Raw genomic sequence first — 23,937 nt, 5'->3', positions numbered from 1 at the left:
CAAAAGCAAAAAAAGTAATATCACAGTTTAGTCACCCCTACAACCTTCTCACGTCAACCTTCAGGAGTCTGACGAAAAACGAAGCCTGATCGAAAGTGTGGAACTTCCGTTTGCTCTCGCCCTGCTGCTAAACCTGAGCTGGACCCCCAAAATGACCCAAACATCCTGATCAAAATTTTCTGGGTGCCCTAAAACATACTAGAAGCCCCGGCGGAGAACTGTGCTTTTAGTATTCCTTCGTTTTGGTGGGTCGGGTTTTCATTAACGGACAGTGCATGGAAGTTGTTACAGTGTGGTCTGTTTTGTTGAAAGTCAGCCCAAGGTGGAATCTGGCATCTGGCAAAAATATGTGAGAGACAAGATATGGTTTTTAATTACCCCACACTGCCCAGGTGCACGGTCACTGTTTCCGTACCTGATTATAATGTGCGCGGAATTCTTCTGCAGTTCGTTAGCTATTGATTAAAATACACTCTGACCTTCACAGCGGAGCTGAAAGGAAACGGGCGCCCAAGAGACGCTCAATGAGAAGCAGGCCCCCAACACAGCGGCTGAAACGTTCACCGTCCTCCTCACTTCCCCTCCTGTCGCCTCTGTTTCGTTCACGCCGAACCTCAGGTTACTACTGAAGGCGTGTTTATAAGGAAGCGCCCTCTGTTGTTAGCAGTTCAAACTGTCATCCTGTCACCGTTCATGTAAACAGCTAGTTTTCTGGCTGAATGTTCAAACTGCTGGGGGGGGGGGGGTGTTACTTGTGGTCTAATTGAAGGTATGCATCAGACCAGGAAACAAATATGAGAGACACCTTTGATAGCGGATGTGCCTGCAGACCGCCAGATTGTACAAACAGCAGCTGTACCCTTTCATTGGGAATGTTATCCGGACGCCCCTGTCCCCCACCCCCATAGTAGCTCCAATTGCCATAAGTTATGACCAAGCGTTTCTCCTACAACACTTCTTTATTAAAGGTCATTTATCTTAGTGAGTAAAACACTGGCCCAGGGCTGTATTGTAACAACTTGATCTCTTGCATTGAACCTGGCTTTGTGATCTGAAGCATTAAATTAAGCAATAATGACAGGGATCACAAATGTCCCCTGGGCAGGGCTGCACGGATTTCAGCCCAGGTCTGTTCACATTTATCAAAACATTTCTCTAGTCTATGCTAAAAACAGGTACAGCACATTCTATTGGACCCTACTTCACCTTTATAGGCCTTCTAATTTGTCCCTATAACTGGGAGCACCAATCAGAGCAAGGCGGAGGTGGGCCCTACCAAAACTGCAATAAACTAAGAGCATGTCATCATGGATTTTTTTTAATGTTATTAATCCTGCACCCTCATTTTTATTTTCCATTGAAATGCATTAGGTGAAGCCATTCTGCACCTACCCCATAATACTAATACCTAAACCAAAATACAAAGAGACAGACAGACATGAAAAACAAGATTACAGACTGACAGACAGACATGACAGGACGTGAAAAAAAAATGTTTTACTTCAAAAAGCTGTAGATACTTTAACTTGCGGTTTAGACTGCAGAGAAGATCATTGTCAATAGTATGACACTTAAAAACTGACTTCCTAGGTATTTTGCAGTCAAATCAAAGGCCTCAATGGACATTTTAAATGTAGATTTAAATGTAGATTGTCTATTGCTTATATTTGAAGTATGCTGGTGGTACTGCTTTTTGTGCCTGTTGAAGTGATGCTTGAACTGGTGAATATTTCATACTTCAATGAAAGATCTATTTCTTCAGTAATTTATAGACATGTAGGCGTATTTAGCTTACACATATGTAATGCACAGATTTGCCATAAAAATTGCTTAAAATGTCCTGTGCTATCTGTGTTCATTTGCCTGATATCAATGGATTGTGTCACTTAGACCAGTGGCAAGATGACTGAAGATGTAGAATGTAAGTCAAAATGGCTGCTAGGTTGGGCCTGTAAGTGGAAGGTTCAGTCCCAGTGGGGGACCTTTCTGTTGTACCCTTGGGGTTAGTGCGTAATGATTTCAAACAATAGAAATGTGTCTTGTCTTTCTGAATGAAACAATACAAAAGATAAAGTAATTCATAAAGACGTGATATTGGCTGGCGTTTATTCAGCAAATGATGAAATAGAATGTTCCTGTCCCTCTCTGGAGAGAAGGACATCCCACGCTTTGAAGGCTAGGGAGTCTGACAGGTCCTTATCACCTCAAACCTGCGGGAACCGCTGACGCAAAAGGTGGGGGGGGGGGCTGATAACCGATCCTGGGAGGGGGGGCGGGGGCAGAGATGGAAATCGGGAGTCGCATCCAGGTGGAATCAGCGAGTTCCCGTAGCCTTGTTAGCGGTTGCTAGGCAGAGACATTCCCCATCTGCCTTGGGATTCATCTCCACCACATGCCATCCGCCTGGCTTGAGAGAAGATGGGAGATCACCGCCTCTCCCATACCATCTAGCTGCTGACGTCTGCCCGATGCCTCGCCATGGTCACTTGCAGGTTACCGTGTCATGGTGGTATAAACAGGCTAGCAACCGTCACACTTCAGTTCCAGACTGTGCGTCCCAATGGGAAAACCAACTAGTCTGAAATGCTTTTGCAATACAGGCATTCTGGAGCAAACCCCGGATATTCAAGGGGACACTTCAGTGTTAAATATGATAAAGTCTTTCATCACGCCTGTTCCACACCACCATCTAAGTTTCTTTGCCGCATCATCTTCTTCTCCTCCTAATCGTGTGCAAAAAAAAAAAACCTGATCCCAAATCCAGGACACTGGAACATCTTCGCAAGTAGCGAGTTCCCTCTGTGGCAGCCCAATCCTCAGTTGTGACGCATGTGGACCCCCCCCACGGGTCGCCCCATTGGACACGTGGCCATGTGATCCCCCGTGGGTCGCCCCATTGGACATGACATGTTACAAATTACCAAGCAGGGATTGGCAGTTGGCCAGCCGGCACTGAGAGCGTCGGGCTAATTTGCTCCATATGGGCCGTTGATGCAACTCCTGCTCTTCCCATGATCCTTGGCTGAAACTCCCAGGTTGATTTTTAAAGAAATTCCCAGCGATTGGGTACAGGGGAACTTCAAAGGAATGTCTCTCTTCTAGCCATGTTTACTCAGCCACATTGGTCATCACAGCTGTTACCGGGACAGACTCATGTCGTCGTGACAACATCCCTCTTAGGGTGTCAGCTGCCATTTTGGTTCTCAGCCATTGAAGCATGTTACGTTTATCTAGCAGATGATTTTATACATCTCTGAGAAAGCAGGGCAATTGGGGAATAAGGGCCTTGATCAGGGACCCAGCAATGACATCACTCTGCTGGGATTTAAATTGGCAACCTTCCAATCACAACAACCTGACCTGCTGAGCCACAGCCCTGGAGCACAGGGATCGATGTAGCGTGGGTAATACACCGCACTCCTTCTGTAGTTTGGGTAAAAGTATGTTTACAAGCGACAGGTAGCCCTGGACACCCCGCACTGCCCAGCCGTGTCCCCTCACGTGAGGCGTGTCGGCATCTCCCTGCTTCTCGCTTTCTTGACGTCGTTTATGCCGCGTGCTTTGGCAGTGAAACGGCTACCGTCCTCCTCAGCCGGCCTTCACTGCCAGCTGTACCCAGGAGGTATGAGTCAGTCATTCGCAGTCCCCCATAGTCAAATAAACACCGCGCTGAATAATTAGGGCGTGAAGAAACAAAAACAAAGCACCCGCTTACAGAAAGACGAAACAGGAAGTGGAGATGTCGGCCCGGCCAGGAGTGGCAGCCAGCGTCCCAGCGACACGCCAGAGGTGATGGTGAACGAATTCAGACGTTGACAGGCAAACACCAACATATTTAAGTATAATGAATATAACCCTTGTAGCTGTATAGATAACCATACACACACTGCCAGGCCAGCATCTGAGACTGCAGTTCACACTTTCCTATTTCTCGTTACTTTTGAGTTTAGCTAACTGAAAAATCGAAACTCATTTTTTGCACGCAAACTTGATTTACACCCACATCTCAACAGTCCAAAATTCCAAATGTTAGCTTCGCAACCTGTGGGTTTATGTGATGTACTGCAGTTTGTTTTTGCAATTCTGCTCAAGATTGGACTAATTTGTTATTTTTTTTTATTGCACTGGCTTTGAAAAATTACATTTGCTTCATAAAGCGTCAGAACTGTAATGCCTGTGCGCCACAGACCAATCAGGATGCTGACGTAACATCTTTCAAAATTGTAAATATCCAATAAGGTGTTTGATGTATTGCTGTAAATCGAAGGAAAGTATAATTCATAATACACTAAATGTACTATACACATCAATACTACATACATACTGTGAGTTAAAAGCCAATGAAAAGTCAGAAAATATGACCAACATCAAAAGTGAAATGCAAAAAGTTAGATCTCGGGGAAAAAAAAACATTGTCTGAGGTTTGAGCTGGAATTGTGAAAGTAATAATTTTTGTCTTTATTGCAGAATATGTTCAGAGGGTTCAAAGGAACTTCTGAATCTTTGAAACTGTCTCGCAACAATTCATTATTCCTGTAGACCATCTTTATTAGTGTCACGCTGAAGGTGTACAAAGGGGCGCTCTCTGCACATAAAAATGTCACACATCAAAGTATGGGGGAGCCAGCTTCTTTCATCCAAGACGGCTGCACGGGAGACGAAAGAGTTCTCCTCTGCTTTTGGGGTGTAATAAAAAGGTACGCACCAGACAATTCAGAGCAGACGTTTAAAGCGAGTGGGACCTTTTCCTCATCTGGTTTGGCCGAGTGGAAACATGCTTGCATTCTTGGGGAGGTGTGTGATTGTCACCATTGGGCTCTTGAACAAGGCCCTTAATCCCCAATTGCTCCAGAGTCTGCCTAACCCTGCTTTCATAAAACATACGACACGGATAAAACTGCCTGCTGAAATGGTAAATGGCTCCTACATGAAAAAACATGAACCTACAATGGAGATTACATGGGAGTAAGCTTCAGGTTCAGGGTACACTGTCGATCTTCTCAAACAGCTCCTGCTAATCATGGACCAGCAGTGCCTTGCTGCATTCAATCTCCCTGAGCTCCAGGCTTCTTTTCTGTGGAATTTAAGGGGAAAGCATGGAAGACGCCACCATGAAGGCAGTCCTCTCTCTGAAATGCCAACATTTCTAAGGGATGCTTTGGGACCCAGATGGTCCTGTATGACTCCACGCCAAAGACGCTGGTCAGTCACTTAGCAGATACTTGTTGAAGTGAATGCTTGAACTGTTGAATACTTCTCCAAAGCAATGCACAACTGAGAATGTAGGGTCAAGAGCCCAACGGGAAAATCACTCTTCTACCCATGGGATCAAAACAGTAACCTGATCGCAGGTAATGTGTCTGAACTCGCTGCTCCACACTGCCCCCTAAAGATGACAATGAAAAAAGCAGCTCTCCAGTCTATGACTGGAGTTTAAGTAATGGTCCAAACCAAGCTCCGTTTTTGCAAAAAAGTCCTGCTTTTCCCACACAACAAAATAAATCGGTATCAGTTACACAAACACGGGCCGGTAATTTATGTTAGACCCAGACACAGGGCTGACCACCCAGCTGTCATTGCCGCTGATTAATGACCTTCAAATAAGGAGGTAACCATTCTAAAATGAGCCAATTCACCACCCATTACCCATAACCAAGTACCTCCAGCCTCTAATAAGCGAACATCAGGCTGGAAAAACAAATCAGCAGCGAGATCTCAGCTGCTTTTCTTTATCCGGCCGTGGGCCTGCGTCCTCGAGATGTAATCACCAGCTCGGTCCGCAACCCTGGTCATGAAAAGACGCTGGTCATCCATCATTGGACGTACATACTGTAGATGATCATAGATGATCATAGAGATATCGTGGATGTTGGTCCATCTAAAGCGGGGCTTCCATACACTTTACAGTCAGAGAATCTGTGGCCTGGTCATCAAGGAGGACAAGCCTGGTCATCAGCAGACACTGAACATGGTAGGTCAGTGGCGGCCAACATGTCACCTCCTAGGAGCTCTCAGGGAGCCAATGAGTAGCTCCCGTAATGTTTTTTACCAATAGGATCATTTCCTTTACTGCTTGTCATATTCAGGATTATGAGTTTCCACAGAAATTCTATCAATTTTGCATGTGTACTTTGAGCAGTTCTACTGTAAGTTGGACGATAAGCGGCATGTTGTCACCGCATGTAATGGGGATGGGGGGTGTGGGGGAATCAATCTAGTCGGCACATTTTATTGTTACCAACCCCCCCCCCCCCCACACACACACACACACCCCCTGGCTAACGACTTTCACCAACTCTCTACATCACCCTTCCGAAGACACCTCCTTATTACAGCTCAGTCAAATCAGTCATCAGACCTTATTTGTAAGGAGATAAATAAAAAAAAAAAAGTCATCTTTGGTTTGGTAGCTATAAGGTTCTTGCAGAAATTGATCAATTTACAGATACATTATCTATTTATTTACCTATTAATATTGTTGGGAATCTGCTGTTTGAGATTTATCCAGCAGTGAATCTTAGTTGAATGTGAAGAAGTTTCATTGGATGAAAATAGCTATAAAGGAAGCGGGAAGTTAGTTGGTGGGGTTTGGGATTCTCCACAAATGCTGAACAATGAATCTGCCCCCATTCATTGCTAATAATTCAGAAGAGGATCCATCCACCTTGAGCTGAACCCACGACTTATAGTGACATTCATATAGCTCTCAAACGAGTGCTAATGCTTGGTGGAGTAGCTTAGCGCTTTACCAGCCTCCTAGCACATCCATTTCTCATCTTGTTCGTTTTCCGCGAAATGACCGCGACTGTGTCCCAGCGTGTGGTCTGGAAGCATCGTTCCCTCATTCGAAGGCCAACCATACTGTGAATAAGGACAAATAAATTACCCCTTGATTAAGTATTTTAAAACACATATCATGTCACAACAAAGTCGCTAAAGTCCATAAATAATAGCACTTGGATTTGACTTAACCAATTAATACAGATATCGATTGCAAAAAAAAATTGTAGTCGCACAATAAAGATCCTTGAAAAAATAATTCTCCTTTAGTCAGAGACAGGAATAATGCATAGAATATTGCAAAATCCATTAAGTACCAGGGTCCAGATTTATCAAAGCCATTGATGTCCTTCCAAACAAAATACTCTCATGCTGTCAAAGACTGAGTACAAAAGAGTGCAAACTCAAGGCTGCGGTTTACCTGTGTTTGCATTTGGGTTGTCATAGATTCAGCAAAAAAAAAGCTTTGAATCTGAATATCCAGGGAAAATAAAACATGGCAGTGATGGTCCTGAGGAATCAATGAAGCATTCTGTGAAAATCAATGTTTACCCTGCACTGTATTTTACCTTCCTTGGCCACCTTGTCTCTGTTATTCATTTACTCAGCTGTTCCTCCTCCGGCGGAGCCTGTAATTTTTCATCTGCATCTGCAGGCCCATTTTTCCTTTCCGCTCCTCATACGGACTGTATTAAATGCAATTGGACTTGTTTTTTTCACGTTCCGACCTGTTCCGCGATGTTCTTTTGATGTAGAATTGCAGTGCGGTTCCTCATTAACGGTCGTAATCATTTTTTGGGGGGGGGGGGGGGGGGGGGTTGAAAAAATAAAAGTAAATGTGAGCCCCCGCGCAACGCCCCTTGACATCCTTCCCATCAAACACAGGAGTTGACCTGTACTTCTGTCAGAAATCACTCTGGCAGACCACCAAAGGGAGACCATCCACCGTAAAATAATTCTATTGATGTTCGGATCACAAACTGCAAGAGATCATCAGGGTTTGAAAGCTATTCATCATAATCACCTCTGTCTGATGCACTGCCTTACAGTCAGGATGTGTCAGAGGGATCTGTCTGTTTGGTGGCCGATTCTTTGCGGCAGGAAGCTGAGGGAAGCAGACTTTGCACAACATTGGCTTGACAGTCATCTACGATCAAAGGCTTCCCCACTTTACCGCAAACTCCGTCGTGTTTTGTGGACTCTCCGAACAAGTTTCCCAGTCAGACTAAACGCACATCTCACGGCCAAACACAATGTCAAGCCTTGTTTTCATTTCCTTGTGGCGTCTATGTCTTGGGTCTTAGTTTTTAGATGTCCATCTTTTCTGCCTGTTCAGAAAGCATGTGGAGTGTTCAAGGGCTTCCCTTTCTTCTCGTGTTTTTTGACAATAGCCATTTCCCTCCCATCGACGTATCTGTTCCAGTTTTCCGTTACGTCACTCAGCCCGGTTCCATCTTCCAGGGCTCGGGTCCGGAAACATGCAGTAATCCTTCTTTTCAATTTTCACGATGTGTTACTGAGACAGACTGTTTTGGTGCTTGGATGCAATGGAATATGTTCGTTAAGAGCGTGTTTGCTACCGCATACAACATGCAGCTGCAGTCAACAATCTGCGGGAAGCAGGGGAACCTTAACAAGGTCTCCACAGCTCTTGTGTGGCGTTTTCTTCGCAAAAAAAATACATGTGTAAATAAATTAAGGATGAATGATGATGATTGCATACTGTTTCGTTATGGTCTCTTCAAATAATTCCTTCTTCACGGTCAATTTGCGCTGGTACCAGATCAATTCAAACATCCGTGTGTATGTCACAGGGTGAGTTATTTAATTAGGTTTTCAAAGTAAATATTTTCACATAGTGTGTGATTTGAAATGGCTTATCCAAGCCATTTCTAAGACTATCACTATCAATGTTCATCCAACTGGTGACCTTCACTACAAAAGTGATCGGGATAAATAACATGCTGCCACCTGGACCCTCTGCAGTTTGCACACGTGAAGGTCGATGATGCACTGATCTCTATGCGCTCCAAGTCAGGAACATGTTCTCCAGTGCTCGGAGCACCACTCAGCTGGGGGCCAAGCTCAAGGACAAGCAGGACGGCTACCCTACCAGGCTACCCCACTTTGGGAGGCTTCAGGACTGTGTATCAGAGATGCATCTTAGCAAACTGTCCCATCACCCTTTCTGCTCACCCTCAGCACAAGAGACTCTGAGCTGGGTCACATACAAGAAATCCTCTAATGATTCATCCAGGAAACAGATCACACAAAGCTCCTCAAGAATTTAGTCATGTGGTCCAGTGGTCAGCGTCATGTAACATCTGCATTGCCCTTGCACTTGCAATGAATAATGTCTGTCTATGAAAATATCTAAACAAAAAAAAAACTGAATTTTAAAACAGTTCAAAAATTATATCATCAGGCTTCAGAACTGGAACAGAACAGCAGTCATGGAGAACTGGAGGTTTGGTCAGATCCTCCAATGACCTTAATTCACACAGCAGTCTATGGTTTATTTTTCTGTAATTATCCATTTGCTTTATTATTTTCACAACGTGGAACATCACAGGCCTTGGCTGAAATGTCTGCTTAGGACATGGACGTCTTAGGAATTCTGCTCTCGCTAACTTATTCTTTTGCGGTTTGCGGACTTAAATTACACCTGCACACCCAGAGAAATACAGTGAAGGACAGTTCTGCGAGTCCAGGATGCAGGTGGGGGGGGGGGGATCATAAACTTGGCTCCCTACATAGGACACTCCATGCCGTTCCTCAGTCTGTAATTCCTCTGAGATATTCATCATTCCCCAGTATATCTGTCACAGTGACACTGAACACACAATACAAGTTTATACTTAACCTGGACATTACCTGAATATATTATGGTCGCCCTCCCAACTTCCCAGAGGCCCCAAATGATTAAGCCCCTCCCCATCTCAGCCACGGCCAATCACTGCCTTGTGTGGTTTTTCCCGCTCAGGCTGCCTGTGGCATTTCAAACCCCCATTTAGATGTTAGGACTCTCTGTATCTTAGGAAAGTCTGCATGATGACTGTAAACACTGTTCGTTAAACCCCACCCCCCCCACCCCCACTACCACCTGATCCGGTTCGAAGCAGGGAGGGTGGTGTAGAGTTCAACAGGTTAAAACACTGTGACTGTGAGGGGAAGGTTGCTGGTTCAAATCACAGGGTCAGCAAATGCCCCAGGGACCGACTAACCCTGCATTCTAAAGCAGGTACACTGCTTTGGATGAATGTGTTGACTAAATAATTGTACACCCAGCAAGGTCATAAACCACACTGTGACTCCATACGCCTGGATTCGCACCTTGCTGCGCGTCTATGCGCGGATTAACACAACACCGCATCCAGGCTGATAATGGCCACATGTAAGTGACTCATATGGTTCTGGATCAGTACAAAGCATTTCTGATGTTCCTGCTTGTGCTGTAACCAGCCCTGAAAAGCCTCATCCGGTATTAAAAACGCTTGACACGTGTGACAAGCCAGCGAAAGTGTTTCTGTGGCATGTGCGGGAGCCTTGAGTATCGGTTCAGCGGTACTACACTGCCATGCTGGTAAGTGGCACTGGGTCACACCGGTGATCCTGGCCTGCTAGTCAAAGGGCCTCCTGGTACTCTGCCTTTCGCTTTGCTACACAAGACGGGCCAGTGAAGGTCCGACGGCTTCTGAGAATAACCCTGTGAACATTTCCATTCAAAAAAACTCATTTTTCTTATGGCAACAGGTTAGCCTCTGTGTTAGCGTCCTGATGCTAAAAGCCTACCCATGAGCATGGGAGGGAGGGGCTAACAGGCAGTGAGGGGCGGGGTTACTATTTCTGGGGTCCCACTTAAAAAGTCAATTCAGATGTTTCAATAACTACCTAAATGGCTAGTGAGCAGCGCTGGTCAGCAGAACATGCCGCTGCAGCACCTCCATAATAACGTTTATTCAGAATTTTGTGTAGTGACTGTTTGCGGCCAAAAGGGGGCCAAAGCTTGGTGGAGGGGGGGGGGTCTGTGCCGGCGGCAGACCTTAGGTGAAGTACTCACAATTCTGCCAGGAAGTGAAGGTTCTGAAAGGCGCCGGGCTGCAGCTCGCTGATGTTGTTCATGCTGAGGTCCCTGTGGGAAGGGGGGCAGGGGGGGGTAGACATGTGAGTCCATGCTGCTCGGGTGGGGGTTCATCTTCAGTGAAAACGAATGTTTGCAAGAAAACCTTTTGTTTTGGCGTGTTTTCAGGTTAGCACTTCCACTGCTGAGACATAGGGGTCACAGTGGTTAAAATACTTTACCAAATTTCCAATTTTAGGCATATCTTTAACTTATTTTATATTTATTTCCTATATTTATGCTTCATTTAGCCATATCTTGAGTATCAGCCATCTCTTTCAATAAATACGTACCTGTGCAGTTCCTAGCTAAATACCTGCTATGATGTTTGTCAGTGTCTTTGCTATGTTTTGTGCTGTCTAATCCTGTCACGTGTTACTAACTGGCTGCTGCGAGTAAGGATTCCTATGTACTGATGTACAAAACGTAAATGAATCCCGATTCTTAAATCCTGAATCCTGAAACACTGAGGTCTGTGACCAAAAGCCAGCAGATTATCTAGACTTGCATTGGGAACAGTGTTAATCTATGGAGATGGACAAAGAACCATGTGCTCATGAAAGCCTGCAAAGAACCAACGGTGAAAGCTTGGCCCGGGCGGACACCCTCTGCAGCCCACAGACAGAAGCTCAGGGTGCTGAAGATCGGGGGTGTCACGCTTCCATACACCCTCATCCCTGATGCCGGGAGGAACTGAGAGAGCTTACCTGTGCTCTTTAAACACCACTGAAGCCGCAAGGAAGAGCAGCAGTGACACATCGCACGACGCATACTCTACTATTGTTCCTTTGCACTACGACCAATGAGAACTAAATTCCATCTCAGTGTCTAACAATGGCGATCACCACAGGCCAGGTCAGCCCTGCGGAACATTTCAGAAGAACCATAGATTTTTATTTCTCGAAAAAAAAGATAAACTAATGAATTATATTTATTTTCATTTACATATACAGACACCCATAGGTGTAAATCTCCCCCTGTCCACACCAGTCTGGTCTGTGCTGTATCCCCACGTTGACGTGTCCAAAATGGGCGTCGTTTTTCTCTCTGACCCCGTCACCGGCCTCCTCCGATTCCCGCTAAGCTTTTCCCGCTTTAAGTACACAGGCACAACCCGCCGTGCTGCATTGTGGGAAAGGGGGGTTGTGGCTCCCCGTGCTGGCCAGCCTCTGCGGTTCCCCACAACCTCCCTGCGCCCTCCCCACTTACATAAAACAGGTCTCCCGGGGGGGTTCCAGGACCTCTTAAATGAAACATGTGGTTTCTGATATCAAAGAAGCCCCACACCTGCGGATTCTGAGGGAGACAGAAGGAGGAACTCGGTGCACTGAATCACGGAGTGCCAGCTGTTATTTCCTCCTGCTCTCTTTCTTTCCTGGGCCTTCTATCCAGGTGGTTTTCTACTGCTGGTCGCTTTGGACCTCCCTCCCCCCAAATTGGGTGCATTTCCGCCCCCTCTCAGCAAGTGAAGGCCGATGGGCACGCCGTGATTTACGACAGCGCGGGTATATGCGGAAACAGGGTGCGTGTGCGGAGCGGCTGTGCTTTCCAATATGGAACTATCTGACTATGCTGACTATGACCACGCATCTGTACAATATTTTTATGGCTGATCTATATCTCAGACTTTACCGTTTCTAATTGAAAATCACATCTTTTGCCAAATGCCATAAATCCTCTAATCCGAACCAGTGCCTTTGATTCATGCGAAGGTCAATTCATTCGCTGCATGGATATGAATATTTATTCTGCAGCGATTTGACTTCTTAAGAAATGTGCGTGTGTTGTTTACAAGCTTTGCATAGTACATTATAGGAAACCAAATTTCCAGATTTAGCGGAATTAGAAAAAAAATGCTTTAGTGCGAGTGTGTCTTCTCAGCGTTACAAAGAACACAGCCTTTAATTAGAGCATGGCGATTAAATTAATAAAGCCTTTAAAAGCCTCCAGCTTCTCAATGTTTGATGAGGATGCTGAACTAAAAAACAGGGACCTAATTCCTGTATATAATGACTATAAAAACATCCAAGCAGATGAAAAAACTGCATTCAGATGAAAATAAAATGTGGAAAAAAAATATTGTTTTTGTTTAAAAGTCAAGGACATTTGAGTTTCTAAGGTCACTGTCCCTCATAACGAAATGGATATGCAAAATGATCTCATTCACTCTTCCCGTGCTTTCAACAAAAGCGTGTTCCAGAAAAGTGGGTAATTGCTCATGAAATCAGACCACCGGGCAAGAAAACGTAAACGGAAATTCGGGGGCACATTTGCACAGGGACTTTGAGGTGCTGCTGTTTATTTGTATTGTCAGCCTGTCGAATGTGACGGCCCGATGCTAATTGGCTGCGGCCGGACCCTGGAAAACTTTACGGTGACGAGGAATAGGAATGGCGCGACCCGGCTGAGAATTCATTCACTGCCAGGGTGGGAACGCATGCAGCGGGGTGGGTGTGGGGGATAGGGAACAGAGGAGTTGAGGGACTATTTTGGGAATGTCCTCCATGAATCGGAATGAAGCAGGTGTGCATCCTGCATCTGTTCATATGCAAAGCAGTTGGATATCTAGTTGGACGGGGTGAACGCCACTTCAGCCTTTCCATGTATCTGTGAAATTTCGCCAGTAGCTGACATAATTAATGAATTTAATTCTTTTTAAAAGAGGTATTGATTAGCTGGACAAGGTAATAGTCAAAAATGCATGGGTGTGTTCGATGACTGGTGTAAACACTGGGGTGACTTTAGCAGAGGTTTTGAAATGACTAAGCTGAGAAACTTTGACAGACATAATATCATAGTTTTACACCAACATGAAAATCATTTAAACATAATTTTCTTTGGCTAGTTGAGACTTTTGCGCTGTATATCGCAAATATTTACTGAAATCTTTCAGAATTTCAGAAGTCAATGACATCTGCCTGGGCTTCAGCCAATGAGAAAACAGCCCAAGTGCAGGTCAGACCACACCTGGACATCGTCCGACTCAAGTGTCAAAAGTGTAACTGAACCAAAAAACCAGCCAGTGACCAAAAATAGAACTGAAAGGGGCTCTTTATGTTATACAGCCGTGTTCGTCGTTTAAAAGAGAGATAGTTTGGAGCAGTTATGCTTCTATATTAAAATCCAACCTAACGATCCACAAAGTCATTTTCAGTAGGATCATGATCGTATCCTTGTAGTCGTGTAGCATTCTCATACTTTTTTAAAAATACAATACATGTCCGACGACACTGAAGGGCAGTTCGACTGCAAACACTCAGGAACAGCTGCATTTTTTTTCCCTCATTCCGAATGCATGCATTCTCCCCAAACCTCGAGGTTTGGCTGCGCTCATTCCATAATGACCACTGACTGCGGGGCTTCATAAGGCGGGAATGACGTCCGCTGCAGGAACATCCATCTATTGCCGCTCTGTTTTTTTGTGACTCACTATAGCAACATCGGAGTATTACCAAAATGTGAAATACAGCCAGATATAAATGCATTGTCTGTGGTGGACAATTACATAATGCCCCCACCCACGGATGAAGTCATTCAGAAATCAGCAGAAGGATGAGGGTGAAGCCTGAGGACCCCCAAACGTTCATATGTTCAGGCCTCGAAGTGCTGGTTGAGTCTCCAAAACAGGGGAACTTAGCATTCATCTGAATTTATGCTGCGCTTCACATGCAGAGCAATCATCTTGAGAACTTTGAGCTTTCCGACGCATAAAATCCATATACTGAAAACTCTAAAACAGTGCTTTAAAAACCCAGTCATAGAGGAGCCCCAGACAGTAAGCATTTTTGCACCTTCTGCTCCCAGCAGACCAGTACCCAGAAGTGGATAGTTCAGGTCCAGAAAGTAAAAATCCAGACCAAGATTCACATTCAACTGGTTGGTCTGGATTCTTGGTTTGGATATTTACTTTCTGGACCTGAAGTATCCACCTCTGCCTGTACCAGGTAAACAGTTTTCTCGACTGCTTGCTTCATACTCCGTCTCTGAAGCGAATATCCAGTACCCTAGCCCCCATCTTGATTTCTTTCTGTCTTTATCTGCTCCTGCTGTGGCATCATCAAACACACCATGATCTCACAGCCTCCAGCAAGTGTTGAGCTCCTCCAGAACTCTTAGTAACCCTTAGTGCCACACATGGCTGAGGGCACCATGGAGATTCTCCACTCTGCTGCACCATACTGCTCCTGCCTGTAGGATCTGGGATTTCAACTGACATAAGTGTTGTTTGTGCCAAAGGTAACGTTACACCACCTTAAATCTTACTCCACTGTTTTACACTTTAGTTGTCAACTTCGGCTGTATGCACAAGTAATGAAATACTCTGGTATTTTTAGTATCAACCACAAGGAGTAGAACTGAAGTCACCCACTTCTAAATCAACGTCTACGTCAGAAATACATGTTTGAACTTGAACATTATCATGTGTGGTTATGATTTGGCTTCTTCGAGCGGTGTGGCTGCATTGTATGAACCGTGGCAAGAAAAATGCCCTTTCTTCTGTGTCCCAGGTTTTACGAAGCGATGGAGAGCGGCTTAAACGTATGCGGATCGTTACAGGACGTACACTCTGCACTTAAACTAGCGCGTGGCAGAGGACACAAGTCTAGCTTTCAGCTGAACTCGGCCGAAAGCACTCATGAATAAGAATGGGGGAAAATGTGATAACAGAAAAAATATGAAACCCCCCCTCAACACTATACAATCCAGACACATGGCTGTGCTAATAAAACTGTGCAGTGAGGGTTTCTCCACAACATTTACAAACTTAAATTTTTAAATGGGCCATTTCTACAAGTATGAGCACTGTTGCATTGTTATATGTTAGTTTTCATATATCCCATCATGCTTTACTTTTTAAAGACACACACACACACACACACATGAGCATTCTTAGGGCATCAAACAGCAACTACAGACTGAGGTTTCGTTAGCGATCCTGTAGTTGTACCTTTATCTCCTGCAAGAAATATGTAGATACATAATTAAGTCAAGAGAATTTTGATCTCTAAGGACATAAAGGTGGATTAAAAAGAAAAGAAATTAAATAGGAGAAGAAGCTGGCCTTACAGGGAAGAATATTTGTGTGATTATAAGAGCATTATCTGAAATTTACCCATGAAAGTAGGAGTATTTCCCCTAGTTAGCCATGGTAACGCAAACCAAACTGCCAGTCAACAGTTTCACAAGCAGACTTGTGTGAGATTTTCCCAGTTTATTTACTGTAATGTAATCTTTGGCGATTGCGTCAATGTGTTTATTATTTTGTGTCACTTATTCGATAATCCTCAGAAAGCCCATCAGTGAGGCCATTGGTTCCCGTGGCGAGAAGCAGGGGGTCTTTGATTGACGGCTGCTCGGGTGGCCGGATCCCGTTCGGTTTGGTAATTCATCATTCTTTCCACACACTTTTAATGACGTGAACATTGCCGGATGGGCGGCACTCTCTGCTTCCCATTAGAGTCGCTTTTCCCGGCTCCCATGTCTTTGTGTTCCGTGTATTTTTAAGGAAAGAGATGTCTGGAGAGGTTTGGCACGTGACTCTGCTTATATATTTATTAGGCATGCCTCTTGTGGTTAAAAATGGAGCCTTAAATGGAATGGCTTCACACATCCACTTTATATGGAACAGGATAGTCAAGGCTCCCCGGTGACCTGCCAATCACTGAATCGCCAGCACTCCCCTCAACAATCTATCAGCCCCAAATTTAATTCCCTGGGATCACAGACCAAATGACAATGTGGGGGGGGGGGTGGGGGTGAGAGAGAAATTACCCAAAAGACATTGGTTTCCAACATGCCTCAACAAAATGAAAGAAGCCAGTTTGGATTCAGCGAAATGATTCGTCACCCGATGCATTTGGTTAGAGAGAAGACGGAAGTTTTAATAAACACATCTAAGAGTGGATGATGACTCTATGCATATGTTAAATTAATGCCTGTAAACACATTCAAAGTTCAAACTCAATAGGCTGAAGACATAGTATTTTAAAAAACAACAACGGTAATCAACTCAAACGAAAGCGCTAAGCTAAGGCCAAATGCTGCAAGGCTTACGTTTGATGTGCAAATAAGAGGATATATCTCGTTTTATAGGACTCCTGCTTGTCTGTACACATGCTGTTCGAATCAAACGGCCAAGATGGGACTCTTAGAGGGTCATCGGGTCCTTCCAGAACCTGGCTCATCAAAGGAGCCCATCTGCCTGACTCCCCAACCCCACTCTCAGGGGCTAGCCCAGCTCAGGACTCCCCTCTTATGACCTCAACTACCGAACCTGCTCACCAGAGCCAGGATCCAGCGCCTGGAGCATCGTAAAGCCCGACACTGAGAATCCCCGGCTACCGTCAAGAAGACACAAGATGAATGGATTGTCCTCAGGTGCTGCCATCATCTTCAAAGAGCGGAATCCTTTTCAAGTGTCCCGAGATTACAACCGCAGCGGCGTCCTCGCGGCCGTGCCATCAAACGCAACCATTCCTATGAAGAAGAAAAAAATATATATTCCCCCAGGTCTGCCTCCTCCTTGCTCTCTCTTTACATCTCAGCTTTTCATCATGAGTATCCCCAAGTCTGTTTGTAAGAAAAAAAAATTTGAAAAATCCATATTCTTCATAGACCCTGGGAAGGGAGTCAAAGAGACATTTAACTACAAAATATTTTTAACACACTGCTTTTTAAAATTATTATTATTCTTGCGTTTCGTTTAACTTGTGTGACTTTTTCACCTCCAGGAACGCTTTCTGGAAAGTAAGCTCCCCCAGCTGATTTCCGGAGTCTAATACTGCATCCATTCCATGCACATACAGTGGGGTAGATTCAAAAGGCAGACATCGGAACCCCGGGATTGTGACTGGACTTTGGACAGGAAAGGAACTGATTGACAGTCAAATGGGACTGATAAATTCCTTGAATAGATAAAGAAAGACTGAGAGCAGAGAAGAGAAGAGATGCGTCTGGTGTTATAGCACTTATGGAGAGCATGTTAAAATGGGTTTAATTCCTCTCTTTATGTATCGCTTACTCAAGCATGTGAGCTTTGGTGTATGTTTCAGCGTCTTAGGACACAGTGGCTGTGATTGAAATACTGGCAGTTCAAATCCCAGGGTTTGGTAGGGTGATGTCACCATTAGGCCCTTTAGCAAGGCTCTTAACCCCTAAATGCTCCAGTGACTGGCTGACCCTGCTTTCCCAGTTGTAGCTAGTTTTGCATAAAAGTGTCTGCTAAATAAATAACATATAAATGATGTGGGGGTGTGAAAAGTGATTCTCCGAATTATTTTAGTTATTTTAAGCACATGTGTTTCCCCTCCGGTATTGCGAGAGCAATCTGGGGAGGATGTCATTGACCGCGATCTTCCTCGAAGTCCTGATTCGGGAGGGGAGATTTAGAGCTGCCTTGAGAGAGGGGGAAACATCCCATTGGCAGCTGAACGGGCTGGGCGAAGCCCAAGGTTTTAAACATCGGGTAAAAGACAAAGAAAGAGAAATATTTGCCATTCTCCATCTGATGAAAAGGCGGCCGGGATTAGCATTTGGACACAATGACACAGGAAGGAGGAGACAATGTTCCTATTCTCTCCCTCCCACTTTTCCGAGACGTGTTTTTCTTCTGCGTACTGTCAGACTTCCTGGGCCTGATATTCCTCCTTTGTATCTGGAAGCGGCCCCCTTTTTGTGGGGGCACAATGAGGAAAGGGTCACCCTTTCACCTGGGGAAGATGACACTTCGTTTCGGCTGTTTTTAGTAAAGTCTCGTCTATGGTGACAGTTAAGGTCCTCGATCTAGATCGAGGGTTTATGTTCACGTGGACCAATGAGGTTGCATATCTAAAGTGTTGGTTAGCATTGGTTTGCTAGCCTTCCAGTTCTCCCAGAGTGTGTTTTTGCAGTGGTTCACTACCTACTATCCTCCCCGATCTTGGTCATGAGGTATCAAGCCGGAATTTTACAGCCATAACTCACCATTAGTTTTAATTCCTTGCGTCCGAAATAAATAAATGAAAAAGGGCTGGACCTCTGAGTTGTGCCTCAGTATAACATTTGGCAGCTCTGCTATAAGTCTGAGGCCGGCTGGAGGTCGAGAGGCCTCAGCGGACCGTGACCGGCTGCCGGAGCGTGTTTGCTGTGTGGGGGGAAAGCTTCTCCCTGTGGAATGTCAGTATGAACTGTGAGGGGAAATGTACCTCTGGACTTTCCTGCTTGGGGAAATGTACATTTTGCCTCAAACAGCTGTGTTTAAGCACCCCCGCACCGCGCACTTCCCCTCCTCTTTGCGCCGGCCCTGCAGGCCGAATGTTGACTGAGTTACCTCATGGCTTAGCTTAGGTCTGGATTTCTTCCTTACATACCTCCCCCCTCATCCACCCATCCCAACCTGCCACTGTTACCCCCTCCCAGCCTCAAAAAAAAAAACCAAAGCACAAAGGCACTGTGGTGGGGCCAGGAGTTGGGTGTCAAGGGGTCACATCAACTCATGGCAGTCGCAGGAAGTGGAGCGGGACGTCCTTAGTGGATGCACTTTGTGTGTCCCTCGGGCAGACTTTCGAGCAACCGCAGAGGAACCAGAGGGCATGACTTTTCACATCTAAACACCCTTCAAGACCTTCAGGGTGTAAGAATTCCTGGCCCCCATAATTATCTCTTAATTTAGCACGTGTGGACATTGAAGAAACATCACAGAAATGTCGACGTTCACAGTTAACCTGCTGGTCACTTTGAGTTTCCTCTTAGCGAGCTTCCCTGACAAGAAATACAACAGACATTCATTAGTTCTGCTGGCTTAGAAATGTTTAGACTAAGAGGAAATGTCTTCAGACGCTATGTCTGTACTCAATTTTAACATACATGACTGTAAATTTACAACATCTGCAGCTATCAGATAATTATTATAAGTTTAGCTGAAGGATTATTATTATAGTAATGCATGCGATTATTTTTGTAATGGTATTTTATTATAGTACAGCTGGGGAGTCCACTTCTGAGGAAATTTACAAGGTATATAAAAAAAGATTTCGAGAAATAATTTTATGGATGTTCAGTTCAGTGGAAAATATGAATTCAAGCTTTTAGCAACTATGTTCTTAAAATGTGAACAGTATGGTAACATTAGCCCTGCTACTATATGTGAGCAAGTACAAGAAACAGATTTTAAGGGTCTCCATCCGTAAACAATCAAATACTATAAATACATTAGTTAAGTATGAATAACCTGTGACTATATAAGATTCAGTTTCGCATTACAGGTAGTATGAACAAATTTGTCAGAAAATAATAATAATAATAATAATGATAATAATAATAATATACAGCAATAATAAAAGTAGCTGCATATGGTGCAGTATTGTACCTTGAGCCAATGCGCCGCTGAAGCTAAGAAGCATTTTCATGAGAATCACAAAGTAGTGCATCCATTCGTTATTACAAACCATTGTATTTAGGCTGAAGATTTAATATAATAAGTTTAATGGCAGTCTGTTCGTAAGTATGAGTTGTCTATCAGTCAGACGTTCTTAACCCAGGGATTGTACTCTAAAAACAGTAAAGGTGGAGAACAAATAACCTTCGCTGCTACCATACAGTAACTTAAATACTGTATCCAGACTGTTACCACCATTAATTTGCACTGTATGTCGTCTTGTCTTGTCAATCTGCACGGTTATGCTTGTGTCCTGTCTGCACTTATGATGTCGCTCTGTTTTGTCCTGCTCTGTTGCACCATGGTCCTGGAGGAACGTTATCTCATTTCTCTATATACTGTGGGTATGGTTGAAATGACAATAAAAACCTACTTGACTTGACTTGACAAGTGCTGATGTGATTTTTATATCTGACGAGATTCTTAAGTTGCGGTCCAGCGCTAATCTGAAAATGCAGAAGGCAGGGGTTCTGATGCGTCCTGAGAACCTGTCCCTCAAAAGGCACCAATATTTGCTCGCATCCAGGAGCTACCAGCCTACCTGTCTCCGTAATTTCAAAACTGGAGAACCAGAAGGACAAGTGAAGACCAGGCAAAGTCCAGTTGACCCTGGGACCCAGAGCCTGCTGCTAAACACGCAATGCTGAACTTTGTGTGGCCAGAAAAATCGCACACACTTGATGGTCCATGTCAAATCGCACACTCATCCGAAGCCTTTATTCTGACAAAAACAGAATTGCCGATGTTTGGCTCCCAGATCGCAGTACAGTAGCGCTAAATCAAGCGCATTCTTTACAGAGGGTTGCATGAGTTACTGCTGCCCCTGTCGATATCCGCTGTGCCTCTGTTCGGAACGGCAGCACAGGGAGTTGTGTAATGACTGATGGGGAGATACATTACGGAACTGGAGCGACTCTAAACGCGAGACGACCGAAACCTAAACTGGCGCCCCCGTGGACGGTTTTCCCATCATGTGAATTTTGTGTTTTGGTTGATGGACTGAGTGAATAACATTGGGAGTGCTATCAGTGCCCCTTGTCATCTGGATTTATATTTGAGAATGATACACAAAACACATTTCCTGCCATTCCAATCTCGGGTTTAAAACTTCAATTACTGATCTACAAGGAGCTCTTCCTGGCAGGCTGCCATCCTTGTAAACTGCTCAGATTGTTTCCACCGAAGCTTGATGCTCATCTGGCACATATGGGCGAGCAAAATTTGGATTCCCTTCAGGTCAGCGATGACATTATGTGCTCCTTGCAAGGCCACGGACTTTGTGGCTCCATAGTTGTTCTCTTTGGGTTCCGTGACGAACCTGCTTACATCCATGAGGCTGCTTTTCGATTGGCTCCAGAGGGGATAGAGCTCCTTGCCGATTCTTGATCCTCTATCGTGAAGCCCGTGCGACGCAAGACTGATTTCTGAGAGATCTCTCTCGATCAATGCAGGCATTCTGTAGCCAGCCCCTCAACCCGCTGGATAGTTCCTTCCAGTCCTTCCCCTTTCATGGTGCTGCGAGTTGGTGCACAGAAATCCCACCCTGCATTATCTCAGGGGCTCCCACTTGTCTTTGATCTTGCTGCCGGAATTCAGAAAGGTATTAAGTGTCATTAATGCCGTTGTTTATCACCTGCCTGCCGGGGGCATTGGACTGTGGCGAGGAGAACATTAGTAGGTTATGCTCATCCTGCTTGGCTGGAGACCCAGGGAGGGTCGTGGTTCGGAGTGGGGGGGCAAGGCTCTTCTGAGCTCAGTGTGGAACTCTGGGGTTGGAGAGGGGGATTGGAGTTGACCAAGGATCTGTCAATGCCTACTGACCTAACCCATGCTGTTGATGACATGTGTTTTAAGAAACATACACTGAGTAGAAAAAAACATAGATGAACACACATGCATCAAGTTAATTGATATTGTCCCTGCCAGAGATAATTATAGATCTGATGGGTAATTTTCCTATAAATTTTTATGACACGCTTTCATTAGCTCAGAAGCTATAGCATTGCCCATGGTGCTTATCTGAGGGGACACGCTGAATGCATTCAGTATTAATGGTAATATAGGAGCCTTCTGAGGTTTTAAGCAATAGTGCAAATGCGACCGGGGGCCTGAGTGAGTGCTCTACGCTATAGGCTTGCTCGTCCTATTTGCTACCTTCATTCTGCAGGGAGTCCTTTTGTAAAGAATGCAATAGAAAACTCCGTCCAAACAAAAAGGGTTAGTCTCTCCCTCTCTCTCTTTCTCAACATGTCCTGATGTGATCTTGTTGACTCATACCCTTTGATGGTTCAGCGCTAAGAAAGGGATAAGCCCTCCCTGAGATCCTAAACACAGCAGCAGGACAGTGCTAAGAGGTTTGTGTGTGAGAGAGAGAGAGAGAGAGAGAGAGAGAGAGAGCTGTTAGCCTGCAAAAGAACATCGCGTGACACCCTTCCTGCGAGAGTCTCGCCTCCACAGCACCAGGACTGAGGTCTCAGGTAAAAAGAGTCTCCACCCTGCTGCAGGTTAAGCTGAAGTCAGAGCTCCATATGGGCGGGAAAATAAGTCCCAATCTGCACTGTCCACTTTGCGACTCTTTTTCATTGTCCACCCTCTGACTCTTATTCATTTTCTGCCCTACTTTCTCAGTCCTTCGATTTTTTTCCCATTGTCCTCTCCTTAACTCTTTCCCATTGTCTACCCCTTGGCTCTTTCTCATTGCCCACTTCTCAACTTCTTCTCGAGCCCACAAATGACTGCCTCATCCCAATTATTCTGCCTTTAGCCACTCAGACAGACTGGGACAGGGGGAAGGGGACAACAGTCCTGATCAACGCAACAGTAGGCTGCTCTAATGGGACCTAGCTTGGCAGATGCAGGTCATTCAGTCTGACTGGGCTCATACAATGCCTCCATTTATGGGGACCAAGAAGGCAGCTGGGGGGGGGGGCAACATGGGTTCCCACGGGTGTGAGGAGATGTGTGCCAGTCTGGTCACGTCACGCAGGCTCCCTGTTTCAAATCCCTCCTCCCTGCTCCGTCCAGCCTACCTTGTTTACAGGTTACCACCAACGTAACACATTTATACTAGAAACGCAGGCTTCGGCACCAGTCAAAACAAGACATTTCTTATGTAACGTTTTTTGAGAGCTCTGATGATAGCTTTGGCATGTGACGGAGTCGTTCCAGAGAATTCCACGGGCACAATTCTGCGAAAACCACACGCCCCCCAGCAGTATTGGTGCTGGTGGTGCAGACGGTGGTTAAGGATGACGGTAATGGTGGTGGTGGGGGAGGGGTAGTCCCATGTCTGCACACGGCACATGACACCCATGCGTCGGCAGCACATGGGAAGGGCTCCCTTCCTGCTGCTAGCCCTTAGCCGGGGGACAGGCATAGGTGAGGAAGGCGGTGAGACACTCTGCAGGGGCAAGGCAGCCGAAACTCACCCCATTCACAGAAACAGGAAGCATTCTTGCCACTAAACAGTACAGTATTACCTTTGTTCCCCTCTCCTGGGACACTGTTATTATTGCTCTCCCCACCACTCCTAAGGGTCTGTCTCAGAGCGTAGCCTTTAGGTGGGGCAAGTGGCTCCCAAGGGCCCCCACCCAGGATAAATATGCCATTGTTCATGACAGGA

At 45.2% G+C, this 23,937-nt stretch overlaps 1 protein-coding gene across 1 annotated transcript in view; it reads right to left on the bottom strand.

Annotated features, from left to right (window-relative positions):
* Positions 1-23,937, bottom strand: part of LOC125713165 (leucine-rich repeat-containing G-protein coupled receptor 6) — a 75,049-nt gene that overhangs the window by 32,811 nt on the left and 18,301 nt on the right. The window contains exon 2 of the mRNA XM_048984106.1: positions 10,841-10,912. Within this exon, the coding sequence (XP_048840063.1) occupies positions 10,841-10,912 (72 nt within the window). The remainder of the gene's footprint in view (positions 1-10,840; positions 10,913-23,937) is intronic.

The sequence above is a fragment of the Brienomyrus brachyistius genome, chromosome 18 (assembly GCF_023856365.1).
Source record: "Brienomyrus brachyistius isolate T26 chromosome 18, BBRACH_0.4, whole genome shotgun sequence".
NCBI classification, from domain to species: Eukaryota; Metazoa; Chordata; class Actinopteri; order Osteoglossiformes; family Mormyridae; genus Brienomyrus; species Brienomyrus brachyistius.
Note: the sequence above shows the minus strand (reverse complement) of the source record. Positions and strands in the feature narration are given on the sequence as shown.